This window comes from Lissotriton helveticus, chromosome 2_2, assembly GCF_964261635.1.
Source record: "Lissotriton helveticus chromosome 2_2, aLisHel1.1, whole genome shotgun sequence".
Classification (NCBI taxonomy): Eukaryota; Metazoa; Chordata; class Amphibia; order Caudata; family Salamandridae; genus Lissotriton; species Lissotriton helveticus.
The window spans coordinates 255,168,445-255,182,391 of NC_136060.1; the positions used below are offsets into that span (position 1 = coordinate 255,168,445).

The 13,947-nt window shown below is 52.3% G+C and overlaps 1 protein-coding gene across 1 annotated transcript in view; it reads right to left on the reverse strand.

The window, feature by feature from the left end:
• Positions 1 to 13,947, reverse strand: part of PI4K2B (phosphatidylinositol 4-kinase type 2 beta) — a 336,223-nt gene that overhangs the window by 232,412 nt on the left and 89,864 nt on the right. Inside the window, exon 2 of the mRNA XM_078678379.1 lies at positions 941 to 1,098. Coding sequence (XP_078534505.1) covers positions 941 to 1,098 — 158 coding nt within the window. The remainder of the gene's footprint in view (positions 1 to 940; positions 1,099 to 13,947) is intronic.

The following is a 13,947-nucleotide window of genomic DNA, read 5'->3' on the forward strand; positions in this document are numbered from 1 at the left end:
AAAGGGGAAGATATATTTGGATGTGACAGAGGACACTTAAGCCGGTCTATTAACAATTGATTAATGCATATTTGTTGTAAATAGAAGCCCAGAGCCGGGTTCCTTTATTAAAGTTAGTTGCAAGTCAAGTCTTCAAGATGATAATGTAAAAGACCCACCAGGAGTGACCTCCTTGTCACTCAGCCTGCCTGGTGCCAACTGCCAGTTGAGACCAGGCTAAGCCACCAACACTCCATGATGTCACCAAACATTCTAGTGGTGACATCATGTGAGTGACAATGAAATCCCACAGACAGAAAAGAGACCGGCTAAATATAACACAACTACTTTCTTTAGGAAAATTAAAGGCTAAATATAACAATATTCAACAGTCAAAGCTCAAAAGTAAAATGTAATTCTGTATACAGGGCAAATTCGATAGAAATAAAAATGTCCTACAATTAGTTGAAATCCAGGCCACAACCTGACAGCATGTAAATAAGGGGTCTGTGTTTAAATTTCATGGCGTCGGGTACCACTGAAGGAAAAATGGAGACAAACGGGTAAAGTAAAAACTGGGTGATTAATGGTCACAAAAATCCCAGCAAGTTGCCCGGAGTGCCCAAACGCAGATGGCTACAAGACTGGCTAATTTAAAAAGATACTGGTCAAAATGGGTGTGACGTCAAATCTCCGCTTGGTTTGGTGATCGATCTTTTCGGGACTATGCAATTTGGGGGTACCCGGCACCACTCCACACAAAAAGCACACAAGCATCGCATCCAGTGAAAACTACACCCTCTTAATATATGCCAATGTAGCCCCTTCAACACACATACAATTAATTAAGCTGTTGCTGTTAAGAGTGTTCCACCCTGTGGGCTGCAAGCCTTTTAACCCAATTTTTATATAAATATTAACGCAAGAGTATCATTATACCAAGGAAATCGCAGATCCATACCCCTTTATTATCCTTGACGAAGTAACTGCCACTGGATCCTTGCGTAATCCTCTCCGGGAAAACACCATTTTCAATTGCTTGCTCTGCTTGCTGAATGATTTCTGCAAATTCCAGATCGTCAGAAAAGGAGTTCATTTCCTCATTTCCACAAGCCTGTCCTGTGCATAAAAATCGTTAATTTAATAGATGTCCAGAGCCCAACGTGGCAAACACACTGACCAAGTACTAAATTGATTGAACCCACGTTTTATTTTTCACTAATTATTACTGTTGCTAAGCAATCCAAACAAACTTAATCGTTCTTCTCACAGAAGTATTGTGATCTCTTTTACAGGAACAAGGACTGCAGCAGCGAACTGGATTAAGAAAAACTCAATGACATGTTTAAAGTTATATAAAAAAAAATGCAAAAGCTAAGCACGCAAAATTTTGACTGCACAACTTAACAATGACACTCGTAGTTATCATTAAAAATAACACTGCAGGATATACGTGGTTACATATCCCACTGCATCTAATGGCATCACCCTAAATTCAAGATCATGATAGAAAGTCTTTATCAAGTTTATTCAAGTGTATTTTCTTTGGAGCGACACCACTATAAGCGGTCCTCGCTATACCTTCATTTTTTAAATGTGCTTACCTGGGGTTCAATTCCTGCCCCCGAGTAAGTAATTGTTATTTTTAGGTTTCGCCCTGGCCGTAGCAACTGCGTAGCAGTTGCTCCGCCCAGGGCGAAATCTTATGATCCTACATATGGGGCTTTGGTCCCGCCTCTGTCTTCCATTGGCTAGCTCCATAAATGGAGGCTAGCCATTGGAAGAGATTGGCTGTCAATCACGCTTTCCCCGTGAAAACGCGATACAGGGGCGTTTCCGCGTCTTTTTTTAAGTCCCGCCCCTTTTTTCATCATACACCTGCTACCCAAACAACCCTATACCCAAACAACCCTACACCCAAACTCGCCGATCACCGAAAAGCTATTCAACTGGAAAACATATTGGTTGGTTTTACCAATACGTGTTTTCTAAAAAACATCACCGGTCACGTCTTGCTGCCTAAATTCCTCTTCTACTCCCATGTGTCTTCTCCCTTCAGCTACAGCGATCAAATGACAGTCCTCTTTCGATGTCTATGTCGCCCCCCCCCCAAGGTTACCAGCTTGACATCACAATGTCGTCACAGCGGACATTCCCTCTGTCGATATGGCAACGACGTGACGTAGCTTTGAGTGACAGCTCTGGAACCGGTGTCTCCCTATCGGGGGTCAGTCAGTCTGCGTTCTGGAGCGGCTGGTACGCATTTCCTCTTTCTCACGCTATGGCCGGAGCGTGGTGCCCGGACGCGGCTCCAGTTAGGTGCGCGCTCTCAGCGACTTCATCGAGCTCGCCACGTTTCAACGGCTCTGCGGTGGCGGTTGCTAGACCCGAGCGCAGCAGCCAATCAGGTGAGCCGACCGGGGAGAGGCACGAGGAGGAGTGCGCATGTGCGCTCGAACCGGCATTCTGCGGGTCACCACAGTTCGGGATCAGGAAGGGCGTTTGATATATAAAAGCCTTTGTTTTTTATTTGAAGTGGAAAACTCTTAAGATTTCATCCAAAATGCCAGCACTGTGCTTACCCAAGCAAATGATTAAACACCTATTTACTAATGGATTTAACAAAATGGGCAAAAGTAGATTTGCCCATGTAATGTTTTGAACATGATCTCGCTACATCTCCCAAACATGTGCTCCTTCCTAAGGATCTGGGGCCAACTTGAGAAGTTCAGGATGTTAAATCTAGTTTTTTTTTTTTTTATTTCCTTACCGGCCCACCTCACGGCTCCCATTGGCAGTTCGGCCCCTCCCAGGAAGTTCAAAAAGGTAAAAGAAAAAAAAAGGCTGAAAGTAAAGAGGGAGGAGGGAAAAGTGTCGTTTTAAGGTCTAAAGCTCTTTTAGGGGTGAAGGGAGAATCATTGTGAAGTTCACGCTTCTCCCTTTGCCTTTCCTCCCCCCCTTCGGATTATTACCCTCTTTCTAGCCCTGTGAAGTTGGCGGAGGCAAGAGGAGCCTGGAAAGGGACAGATGGGGGCGCCCCTACCCCCACCATGACGGTAAGTCTGTCTCTCATTTTACTTTCTCTTGTAAGAGCACCACTCTCCCAAAGCCAGGTAAACTAATCAAAAACTCCCCGTGGCCTACCTGCCCCATCCGGACTGCCCCCTCCAGGACCAGGTACAGTATACTGCACTCACTTGGTCTCCAGCTTTACCCCGAGTCGCCCAGCCGATCCTCTCTCTGCCTCTACTTCCGAGCTCCCAAGTTTATTTACAACCCTTTTTTTCTTTACCCGTTTCAAAAAGCACACTTCTCAATGTTGTGTTTTAGCTATGCAATTATGTTTAAATCCGGGGTCTTCAACCGGTTTGTGATAAGAGATAGTTATGTGCGAAGGAAATCATCAGTTTTCGAATAGTGACCACATCAGGCTAGATTACATTGGTAGCCACCATATAAAAATCACTAGCAATGATCACACCAGTGAGTCGAGCAGGGTTGCCAGCAGTAACGTTAAAAAAGATTTTGTCCATTTGTAAAGTTACTATATGGGCAACACATAACAACCATAGCTGCATTGCTCTGGCACAAACCTAATAGTTATGAGTCTCCCTGCCCCCTGGCTGTGCTTGCTTCCCTGCCCCCTGGCTGTGCTTGCTTCCCTGCCCCCTGGCTGTGCTTGCTTCCCCGCCCCCTGGCTGTGCTTGCTCACCCGCCCCCTGGTTCCCCTGCCCCCTGGCTGTGCTTGCTTCCCTGCCCCCTGGCTGTGCTTGCTTCCCTGCCCCCTGGCTGTGCTTGCTGCCCTGCCCCCTGGCTGTGCTTGCTGCCCTGCCCCCTCGCTGTGCTTGCTGCCCTGCCCCCTGGCTGTGCTTGCTTCCCCGCCCCCTGGTTCCCCTTCCCCTGGCTGTGCTTGCTCCCCTGCAACCTGGCTGTGCTTGCTTGCCTGCCCCCTGGCTGTGCTTGCTTGCTTGCCCCCTGGCTGTGCTTGCTTGCCTGCCTGCCCCCTCGCTGTGCTTGCTTCCCTGCCCCCTCGCTGTGCTTGCTTCCCTGTCCCTTCGCTGTGCTTGCTTCCCTGCCCCTTCGCTGTGCTTGCTTCCCTGCCCCTTCGCTGTGCTTGCTTCCCTGCCCCTTCGCTGTGCTTGCTTCCCTGCCCCTTCGCTGTGCTTGCTCTCCTGAGTGTGTGTGTGTGTGTGGCTCTGGGTGTGTGTGTGTGTGGCTCTGGGTGGGTGTGTGTGTGGCTCTGGGTGGGTGTGTGTGTGGCTCTGGGTGGGTGTGTGGCGCTCTGGGTGGGTGTGTGTGGCTCTGGGTGTGGCTCTGGGGGTGTGTGTGTGGCTCTGGGTGTGTGTGGCTCTGGGTGGGTGTGTGTGTGGCTCTGGGTGGGTGTGTGTGGCTCTGTGTGTGTGTGTGTGTGGCTCTGGGTGTGTGTGTGGCTCTGGGTGTGTGTGTGTGGCTGGCTCTGGGTGTGTGTGGCTCTGGGTGCGTGTGTGTGTGTGGCTCTGGGTGTGTGTGTGGCTCTGGGTGTGTGTGTGTGGCTGGCTCTGGGTGTGTGTGTGTGGCTGGCTCTGGGTGTGTGTGTGTGGCTGGCTCTGGGTGTGTGTGTGTGGCTGGCTCTGGGTGTGTGTGTGTGGCTGGCTCTGGGTGTGTGTGTGTGTGTGTGTGTGGCTGGCTCTGGGTGGGTGTGTGGCTGGCTCTGGGTGGGTGTGTGGCTGGCTCTGGGTGGGTGTGTGGCTGGCTCTGGGTGTGTGTGGCTGGCTCTGGGTGTGTGTGGCTGGCTCTGGGTGTGTGTGGCTGGCTCTGGGTGTGTGTGGCTGGCTCTGGGTGTGTGTGTGGCTGGCTCTGGGTGTGTGTGTGTGGTAGTAATTGCTGTCTGCTGAGCTCATCCGTAGGGTACAATAGGTCTCACATTTGCGAGAGATTAAGCTAATGGCAATGTAAATGACAATGCCATTTATTTATCTGTTTTCAAACCCAACACATAAATACAAATTTTGTCATTTACAATGCCAATAGCTCTAACTTTTCCAAAGGCGAAACCGTTGCATTGTAAATGCTTGTTTTTTTATCCTGGTGATACCATTTTCACTGCTCCTTATTGACAGGGTTGGTATCAAGCATTCATTACATTTCCTATTTCACCGAAAGCAGCATATGATACTCCGGTTGTAAGATGCTCCATCCATTGGCCTTGTCCTGATGAGACCAGGCTACCTTTCTAGGTCGAAATGCCGTCAACGCATTTAACAAACAGCAAATAGCCTTGAGAGGTCGTATAGAAAAAAATGAATCAGTGTTTGTTAAAATAAACAATCGCATATTTCTTGGATGTATATTTCTGTGCTTCTTAAATTCACTAGGGACACTATTTATAATGATATGATTAAAATGTTTCTTGTAATTACCTCTTTTTCAGTTAACTTGATAAAGACTATTACAATCATTATGGTAGTCTGGGGTCATAACATTAGAAGCAGTGGGTTACTTACCCACGCATATACTTCACTGTGGTTTTAAATGATACCTATGAGTGCCATTGTTGAGTTGGGTATTTAATCCCAGGTCTCATGGGTAGCTCTTGTAAACGGGCATGTACCGAATTCTGAAGGCAGATTACCAAGGGTAATACGGCAGTGGTTATGCAAAAATGATGTATTTTCCACTGCAAAGAGTTCATTAAGAAGCTGCACACTAGTAAGGAGACACAGAGAGCAGGCAGATACAGGCGCTTTATTCAGGAGCAAGTTTCAGGTAAGTAAACTCTACCCTGCAGCTATCATGTAACCAGCTCATCCCCCAGCTTTAGACTACACCATCAACTGACAGGGACAGAACACTCACACTAAATATGTCATTCATTTGTAGACACTTAAAAACAAGAAAATAACAGTTTATATTAATGTGCAGAATTAACATGCAATCTTTAATGAAAATGTGTTTAAAATGTATAAAATATATGGAGTACGCAAATCTATTTACTCGTACCAGGCTTCAAATGGCTAAAGCAACATTGCTTGCCAAGCTGACTTGACTAGAAAAGCTAAATGTGCATAAAATGTTTCATTCTTGAACATGTTTTTTCATAATAAATAATAGTTGCATAAATATTTTCATCTATTTCCACAGAATGTTTCTAATTACACAAAGATCACTGTTAGCAAACGATTAGAAATGTATCTTGTAATGGTGTAATGAAGAGCTCATACAAGAAGAGGCAGCGTTTATAAAGAATATGAATGGATATTGTGTGGGGGCGTGGCTTGGGCGCCGATGGCGGAGGTCGCCTAGCGTTCCAGCTCCGCGGCAGAGCTCTCATTTATCCTGATGCTGGGGGGTCCCTGCGACACCTGCACCCCTGGAATGGTCCTGAGGTGACCCGGACACCCCCCGCCGGTGAAAGGAGGTCCGCGGCGGCCTCGAGACCGAGAACGGACAAACGGAAGGCTCGGCGAGACGGAGCCCAAGATGGCGCCTGCTCCTCTTTAGCCGCCTCGGAGCGGAGGACGGACGGAGAACTGGAGGAGCCGAACGCCCTGACACCCCCAACGGCCCAAGCGTTCTCCCCCTGCTGAAGCGGCACCCTGCAAAGTGACCCCTAGCGGCCCTCGAAGGTGTCCGACGCCACCCGCGCTCTGGGAGCGCCGAGGTGGTGCAGAGTGGGGGAGGGGCGAGGGGTCCTGGTCGCCTCCGGGCGGAGGCTGCATCGACGGCCCGCAACACCGGTATTGCCGCCCGGCTCGGAGGTGTAGGGGCTGCACCGCGGCAGCGTGGAGAGACACTGGACACCGCCCACGCGTTCCCCCGGCGCGGAGGGCCTGCGGCCACTGACTCCACGAGGTGTGGTTGCGGGGAGCCCGGACCGGGGAACATCCGCTGGGGCGGAAGAGCTGTGTGGAGAGGAGGAGAACCAACTCGGGTGCTGCTGAGGGGGACGCCCGGTGTGGCGGCCCGCCAACCCGGCGATTGTCTCCGGCCCTGTGAAGAGAGGGGCCGCTGTTGGGCCCTGTGGGACGGCCCCGCCATTTGACGGCTGTGCACCCTCCAGGGGAGGCCGTGGGACGGGTGAACGACCTGGAGCGCAGTGGAGGCTGGACGGCCCCGGTTCTACCGCCACGCCCGGGCATGTGGGGCTCCTGTCATCCGGATCTGCTCCTGGACAGTACTACCGGCGGACGCCCGGCCTGGCGGCTGCTGGCCTCAGGGGGCCCCTGGGAGCCGTGGAGGAGCGACGGCGGTTCTGAGAGCCGTGCCGCGACAGTTCCGGCCCTGGACTTGCTGGCCCCACTGCTGCTGTAGCCTAACCGACGACCCAGTACACCATGGGGAAACCGAGGGGGCCTAAGGGAGGCACCCAACCCTCATCTGACGCAGAGCCACCGGACAACGAAGAGCGATTGCAAGTGGTGGGGCCGGGGGGCCCGCAGATTCAGGAGCAACTAGATAAAATCCTACTGGCGATCACTGAAACTAGATCAGCCCTCCGAGAGGACATTGCTCAGGTCGCGACGGGCCTGGGACTGCTCCGAGCGGATCACGGCAAGCTTTCCGACAGAGTGAAAGAGGTGGAAGGGTCGGTGCGACAACTAGAACCAGCGCAAAAAACTTTGGATGCAACGATGAAGGATGCTCTAACCCGCATAGAAGCTCTGGAGAAGCGGGCAGAGGACGCGGAAGGGCGCAACAGGAGAAATAACATTCGAATCGTTGGCCTTCCGGAAAAAAGTGAAGGTGGGGACATGGTGTCGTTCCTTGAAAATTGGCTGCGGACGACGGTGGCGCCGGAGGGGTTGTCCCCTTTCTACACTTTGGAACGTGCGCACAGGGTGCCGGCCAATCCGCCACTACAGGGCCGACCGCCCCGCCCGGTGGTGGCGCAGCTGCTCCATTTCCGCGACAGGGACCTCCTGCTACAGATGGCCAGACAGACGGGTCCTTACCAGGTGGACAATAGCCGAGTGAATATTTTCCCGGACTACACCTATGAGACACAGAGACGCCGATCATCCTTCCTGGCCGTCAAGAGGGAACTACGAGCCGAGGGCATCCAGTACTCCCTGCTGTTCCCGGCGCGTCTCCGCATCATCGTGGACGACTCCACCAAATTCTTTGATACCCCAGACGAGGTATGCAGCTGGCTTGAACTATATAGGGCGGGCGCGGACGGATTTGGAACCTCCTCTCAATCCATGAGGGAGGACATTCTGCAGCGGAAACCTAAGAGGTTCAGACACCGCAGGGGCAGGACTACTCGCCCCTCCACGATGGAGACTGCGGCGGAACGAAGAGATGCGCTGGTCATGGTCTCAACCATGTCTGGTCCCCAGACCGACATTGAGAATGCTCAATCGGACCCTGGAGAGAATGGAGGACACTCGGACACGGAGGGCTCTGACATAGACAGTGTGAAGCTCCCGGAGGTCACCCCTGGGACAGCCGAAGGTCTGCTTGACGAACAATGAAGCTATCTGGTGAGCCAGTGCTGGTTGTGGGGTTACGGGAAGGGGCGGAACTGTGGGGAGATCTGGGCTCCTCAAGGGGAATTGCTTGTGCACTGATTCTGGGAAGGGTCGCAGGCGCTCTCTAGGTAGACCTTGATACCATCGAGCTCGGCCGTGCAGCGGCTAGCAGTGGGACCCCGCGTCGTCGCTCGGCCCCCTCGTTGCCCTTAAGGCATCCCTACGGTGGCTACCGTTAGGTTAATGGGAGGGGTAGATATGGGGGACGCAGTTTGGATGAGGACTGGATGGTACTGTTTGGAACCTATTCTGGGGGGGTTGGACAAGGGCTTATGTTTGCAGGTTGTTTCACAGTTGTTAAGGGGGGAACTCGTCATCGGTACAGATTTCAGTAGGTACTTTACCATAGCTGTAGGGGGCTCAGAGGGACAGGAAGACGTGGAATGGGACAATGGCTGACTTATCAAATCTGAAATGTGTTACTTGGAATGTCAGGGGACTGCACACTATGTCCAGGCGTCATAAGGTCCATGCTTACCTAGTGCGCAGAGGAGTGCAGATCGCGCTGCTGCAAGAGACGCATCTCACCAAAACTGAGGGTTTAGCGCTGCAGCGTAGATGGCGGGGACAGGTATACTGCACCACCTACTCAGCTTACGCAAGAGGCGCACTAATATGGATAAAGGCGGGGGTACCCATGCAGGTAGTTAGCCACACTATAGACCCGGAAGGAAGATATGTCGCATTAGCAGGGAAACTAGGGGGAAGGGATCTAAACATCTGCTGCATTTACGCGCCTAACGTGGACCAAGTCGCCTTTCTAAATGGGCTGTCGGGATCCTTGGCCCGATACCTCTCAGGTCCCATCCTACTAGGGGGCGACTTTAACTCAGTGCTGGACGTTGACCTAGATAGGTCTCATCCTCCCCTCCCGGACTCCCCGACACATAGGGTGGCCAAGGGTAGATTACACTGGCAGACTGGTTGGGGACTGACGGACATCTGGCGGGCGCACCATCCGCGCACTCGAGATTACTCCCACTTTTCGGGCATGCACGAATTGCATGTGCGACTAGACGGCCTATTAGGTTCGGGAGAGGTGGTTGCTTCGGCTGTGCGGTCTGAATATCTGTCGAGAACTCTCTCCGACCATAACCCATTACTGATTGATCTCAGGTGGCTCCAATGTACGCCGCAAGTACCCACCTGGAAATTGCGACCCGAGCTGCTAGAGGACCCGGTGTTCCGAGGGAACCTAGAGGACAAGATCGCGGGGTACTTCGAGGTTAACGAGGGCACGACTGCAGAGAGGGCCACGGAATGGGACGCCTTTAAGGTAGTGCTTAGAGGCTATTGTATCACGCAAAAAGTTGGAGTGCGTCGGGTGCTCCTAGAGGACCTGACCAAAGCTGATCGTGCCCTCCGTGCACTGGAACTTTCACGCCCTGGCCATCCAGAACTTCAACAACAGACTCTGGTGGCAAAGGAGGCGGTAGCTGTGGAGGTTGAGCGCCTGCGCAGTTATGACCACAAAGCTTACATGACCAGATCGCTGGCGGAGGGTGACAAATCGAGTGCCCTGCTGGCCTGGCTTGCTAACCCCACGAGACGAACCTCGCCCATTGTGGCAATGAAGACAACAGGCAATGAGGAGGTTTACACCCAACCCGAAATCCTTAATTGTTTCTGGAGGTACTACGAGAGGCTATATCGCAGTCGGTTGCCGCCAGGTACCTTCACGGCAGACACCTTCTTGGAGGATCTGCCAATCCCCACATTGGAGGAGGAACAGGCGAAAGACCTAGGTCGAGATGTGGAGCTGGGGGAGATCAGGAGCGCGGTAAAAAATATGGCACGTAATAAAACACCGGGCCTTGACGGACTACCTGTAGAATTTTATTCCACATACATAGATATCCTGGCCCCCAAACTCGTGAGGGTTTACAAAGAGGCGAAGACCTTGGGTCGGCTACCGGGCTCGATGCGCGAGGCCCTGGTGGTTCCTTTACTTAAGCCAGATCGGGAGGGAGGGGACCCAGCTTCCTATAGGCCGGTCTCAATGCTCACAGTCGACTATAAGATTCTGAGCAGCATACTGGCCACACGATTGCTAGAACACATGAGCTCGCTGGTGCATATCGATCAGGCGGGCTTTATCCCGAAACGCAACACCACGATGAACATCCGACGCTTATTTCGTATCCTGGAGGACGATCACGCAGATGCTCCCGATCCTATGATTCTCTCGATAGACCTGGAGAAAGCCTTTGACAGTCTAGAATGGAGGTACCTTCACAGGGTCCTTGAGAGATTTGGTCTGGGAGAGGGATTCCTGAGATGGACCACAGTGTTGTACACCTCGGCGGTGGCTCGGGTGAAGTCGGGTCCGCTGATATCCCGGCAATACCCTGTGGAGCGAGGCACGAGACAGGGCTGCTCACTGTCCCCGCTGCTCTTCGCCCTAGCGGTGGAGCCGCTGGCTATCTCGATCCGCACGGGGGCCCACTACAGAGGGCTACATTCTCCAACGGGTTACCAACACATCTCCCTGTATGCTGACGACCTCCTGCTTTTCCTCGAAGACGCTGGAACAGCCTTGACCGGGGCTGACACGGTACTCACGACTTTTGGTGAGGTATCGGGACTCCGGGTGAATTGGGCTAAAACCTGCCTGTTTCCGCTTTGCAGGGATTGCCCCCAGCCTGATACCCATAGGGAGATTAGATGGGAGCCGGCCTGTTTTAAATACCTGGGGGTGTATGTTTACCATCGCCCTGCTGACATTCTGGAGGGTAACATCTCCAGGGCCATCCGGGCGCTCAAGGGTAGCATGTCCTTTTGGTCCAACCTCCCCTTATCGGTAGCAGGGCGGATAGCATTGTTAAAAATGGTGGCACTACCCCGCCTGCTATACTACTTCAGGACACTCCCGATATGGATCCCCAGATCCGTCTTCCAAAGCCTGGATTCTGTGATAGTGTCGTTTTTGTGGGGCTCGGGCCGCCGCAGAGTGGCGCTTAAGACCTTGATGAGGCCGAGAGCGGAGGGAGGGTTAGCGGCGCCTGACTTCGAGAAGTACTACTTGGCGGCCCAACTACAGTTCTACACCCAGGAGGTGGCGCGGGAGTTTCGAGGTCCGGAGGAGTCCCGAGGCAATGGCATACCCAGACATGTCCTATCGTTTATTGCGATGCAACAAAAGCTCGAGCTGAGAAGCCTCACTCAGGAGGAACGTACAATACGTTCGTGCTGGAACCGAGTGCACCGCAAATTGGGCAGGCCGAGACCCTATGCCCCGGAGATTCCTCTGGGAATGCTCACTGCATTGCCCCACGGCGGTGATTGGTCCCGGCTGGGTGTCTGGGAGGAACTGGGTGTGCAGACCATAGGCGACCTCTACGAGGAGGGAACACTACTGCCCTTCCAGGTGCTCCGAGATCGCTACGACGTCCCTTGTGGCGACTTTTTGCTCCACGCGGCGGTCACGAGAGCACTCCAAGCGCACTGGAGGACTGGGCACGAGGAACCACAGACATCGATGACCTGCCAGTATACTATGATGTCTGCAGGGACAGTCAAGGCAGTGTCGTGCTTGTACTCTAGAATGATTGATGAGGGACTAACCCCCCTAACGGCTCTTAAAACCCGATGGGAGGTGGATTTGGGGAAGGAAATTCCGGAGACCACGTGGCCCCAGCTATTGCAACGGGCATGGAAGGGAACGCGAAGCGCCCGGTTTCAACTGGTCCACTTCTATGTATTGCATAGAGCCTATCTGACCCCGGAGAAGTTGCAGAAATATTTCGGCCTGGAGACGGCAGATTGTCCTAGATGCGGGACAGCCACGGCAGACCTTTTCCACATGCTGTGGTCCTGTCCGAGGCTGACCCCATTTTGGTCGATTGTAGGAGACACACTGACTGAGGTGACCGGTAGATCATTGCAGATAGATGCGGCGGCAGGGTTACTACACTGGTTCCCACACACCCCTAAGAATAAACTTACTAGTAAATTCATCGATTTGGGTTTGCTTTTGGCCAAACGGGAAATTACCAGAAACTGGAAGGCGCGAGTTGGTCCAACGGGCACTAAATGGCGCAATGAACTTCTCAAGTGGGCGGGAAGCGAAAGCACATTGAGATTCCAGCAGGCGGGAAGGCGGCGAGATGAGCGGGCCTTAGAGGCGGCACAGGCTTGGGAAACAATAGTGCAGGCCCTGCGCGACAATGACACACTTACCGATTCAGACAGCACTGATGGAGACCAGCCTGACTCCCAACAAGATGCTATTGCTGGAGTGCCCCCGACATAGCAAATCACAGCTTACAGCACACGACATGCAACCTCGAGATAGACTACCGATGGCGAGGGGGGAGGAGGGTGGGGGATAGGGGGGGAGGAGCGACAATCGCCTCCGTTAAATGTTAGACTCCTGTACCATGTTGAAAGACACTCTTCTTCCTCTGGGGGGCAAGGCGATAGGAGGGAGGGGGGGTTTGTTGGGTTAGGGTGTTTGAAAAAGCAGAAGTGATTTATTCTATCACCTATGAAAACCGTTGAGAACAGAGACAAATGAAGGACAGGAGAATGGCACACGCCGCCCGACCCCCGGCTTGTGGGCTGAATGGCTGTGTATAGACACACTGTTACTGTAACCAACACGAATCCCGATCACATTTTAGGTGCCAATGTTGTACTCATACGTGTTTCCTGCAATAAAAATACATTTAAAAAAAAAAAAAAAAAATGAATGGATATTGTGTTAAATGTTTACTTTTTCATTATATCGGCGTTTGAACTTCTACATAGACCACTGTTAGGAAGCTTGATGTATTAAAGGGTTAGAAACGTAGATTAAACATTGGAAAGCAGGCCTGAATGGGGGAATCACCCACGTGAACCTAGGACTGATTACAATTAAGCTGCAAGACGAACATTGCTGTCTGTGGACTATTGCATTCCTGTGAGAAGACAAGGAGGGATCCTGTTCCCATGAAAGTATCAAATGTTGATTGGCTGACTGAAGACGGAAGGAGCAAAGCTTCAGAATGTGATGTCTAGAATAATGAATGTTCCTAGAGTAAGTTACCTCTTTACAGAGACACTTTTCCCACCACTCTTCCCCAGACACATATCCAGACCCACTTACCCAGACCTTGACTTTGACACATTGGTTTGAGACATCGAGTTCTTGAACCTCTCTGCAGGAAAGCAGAGGGGAGTGGAGGGGGAGGAGAAGAGAGGGGAGGAGAGGAGAAGAGAGGGGAGGAGAGGAGAAGAGAGGGGAGGAGAGGAGAAGAGGGTGGAGGAGAGGAGAAGAGAAGGGAGGAGAGGAGAAGAGAAGGGAGGGGAGGAGAAGAGAAGAGGGTGGAGGAGAGGAGAAGAGAGGGGAGGAGAAGAGAAGAGAGGGGAGGAGAGGAGAAGAGGGGGAAAGGGAGGGCAGAGAAGGGAGGAGAAGAGGGGGGAAGGGAGGGCAGAGGAGGGAAGGGAGGGCAGAGGAGGGAAGGGAGGGAGAGCA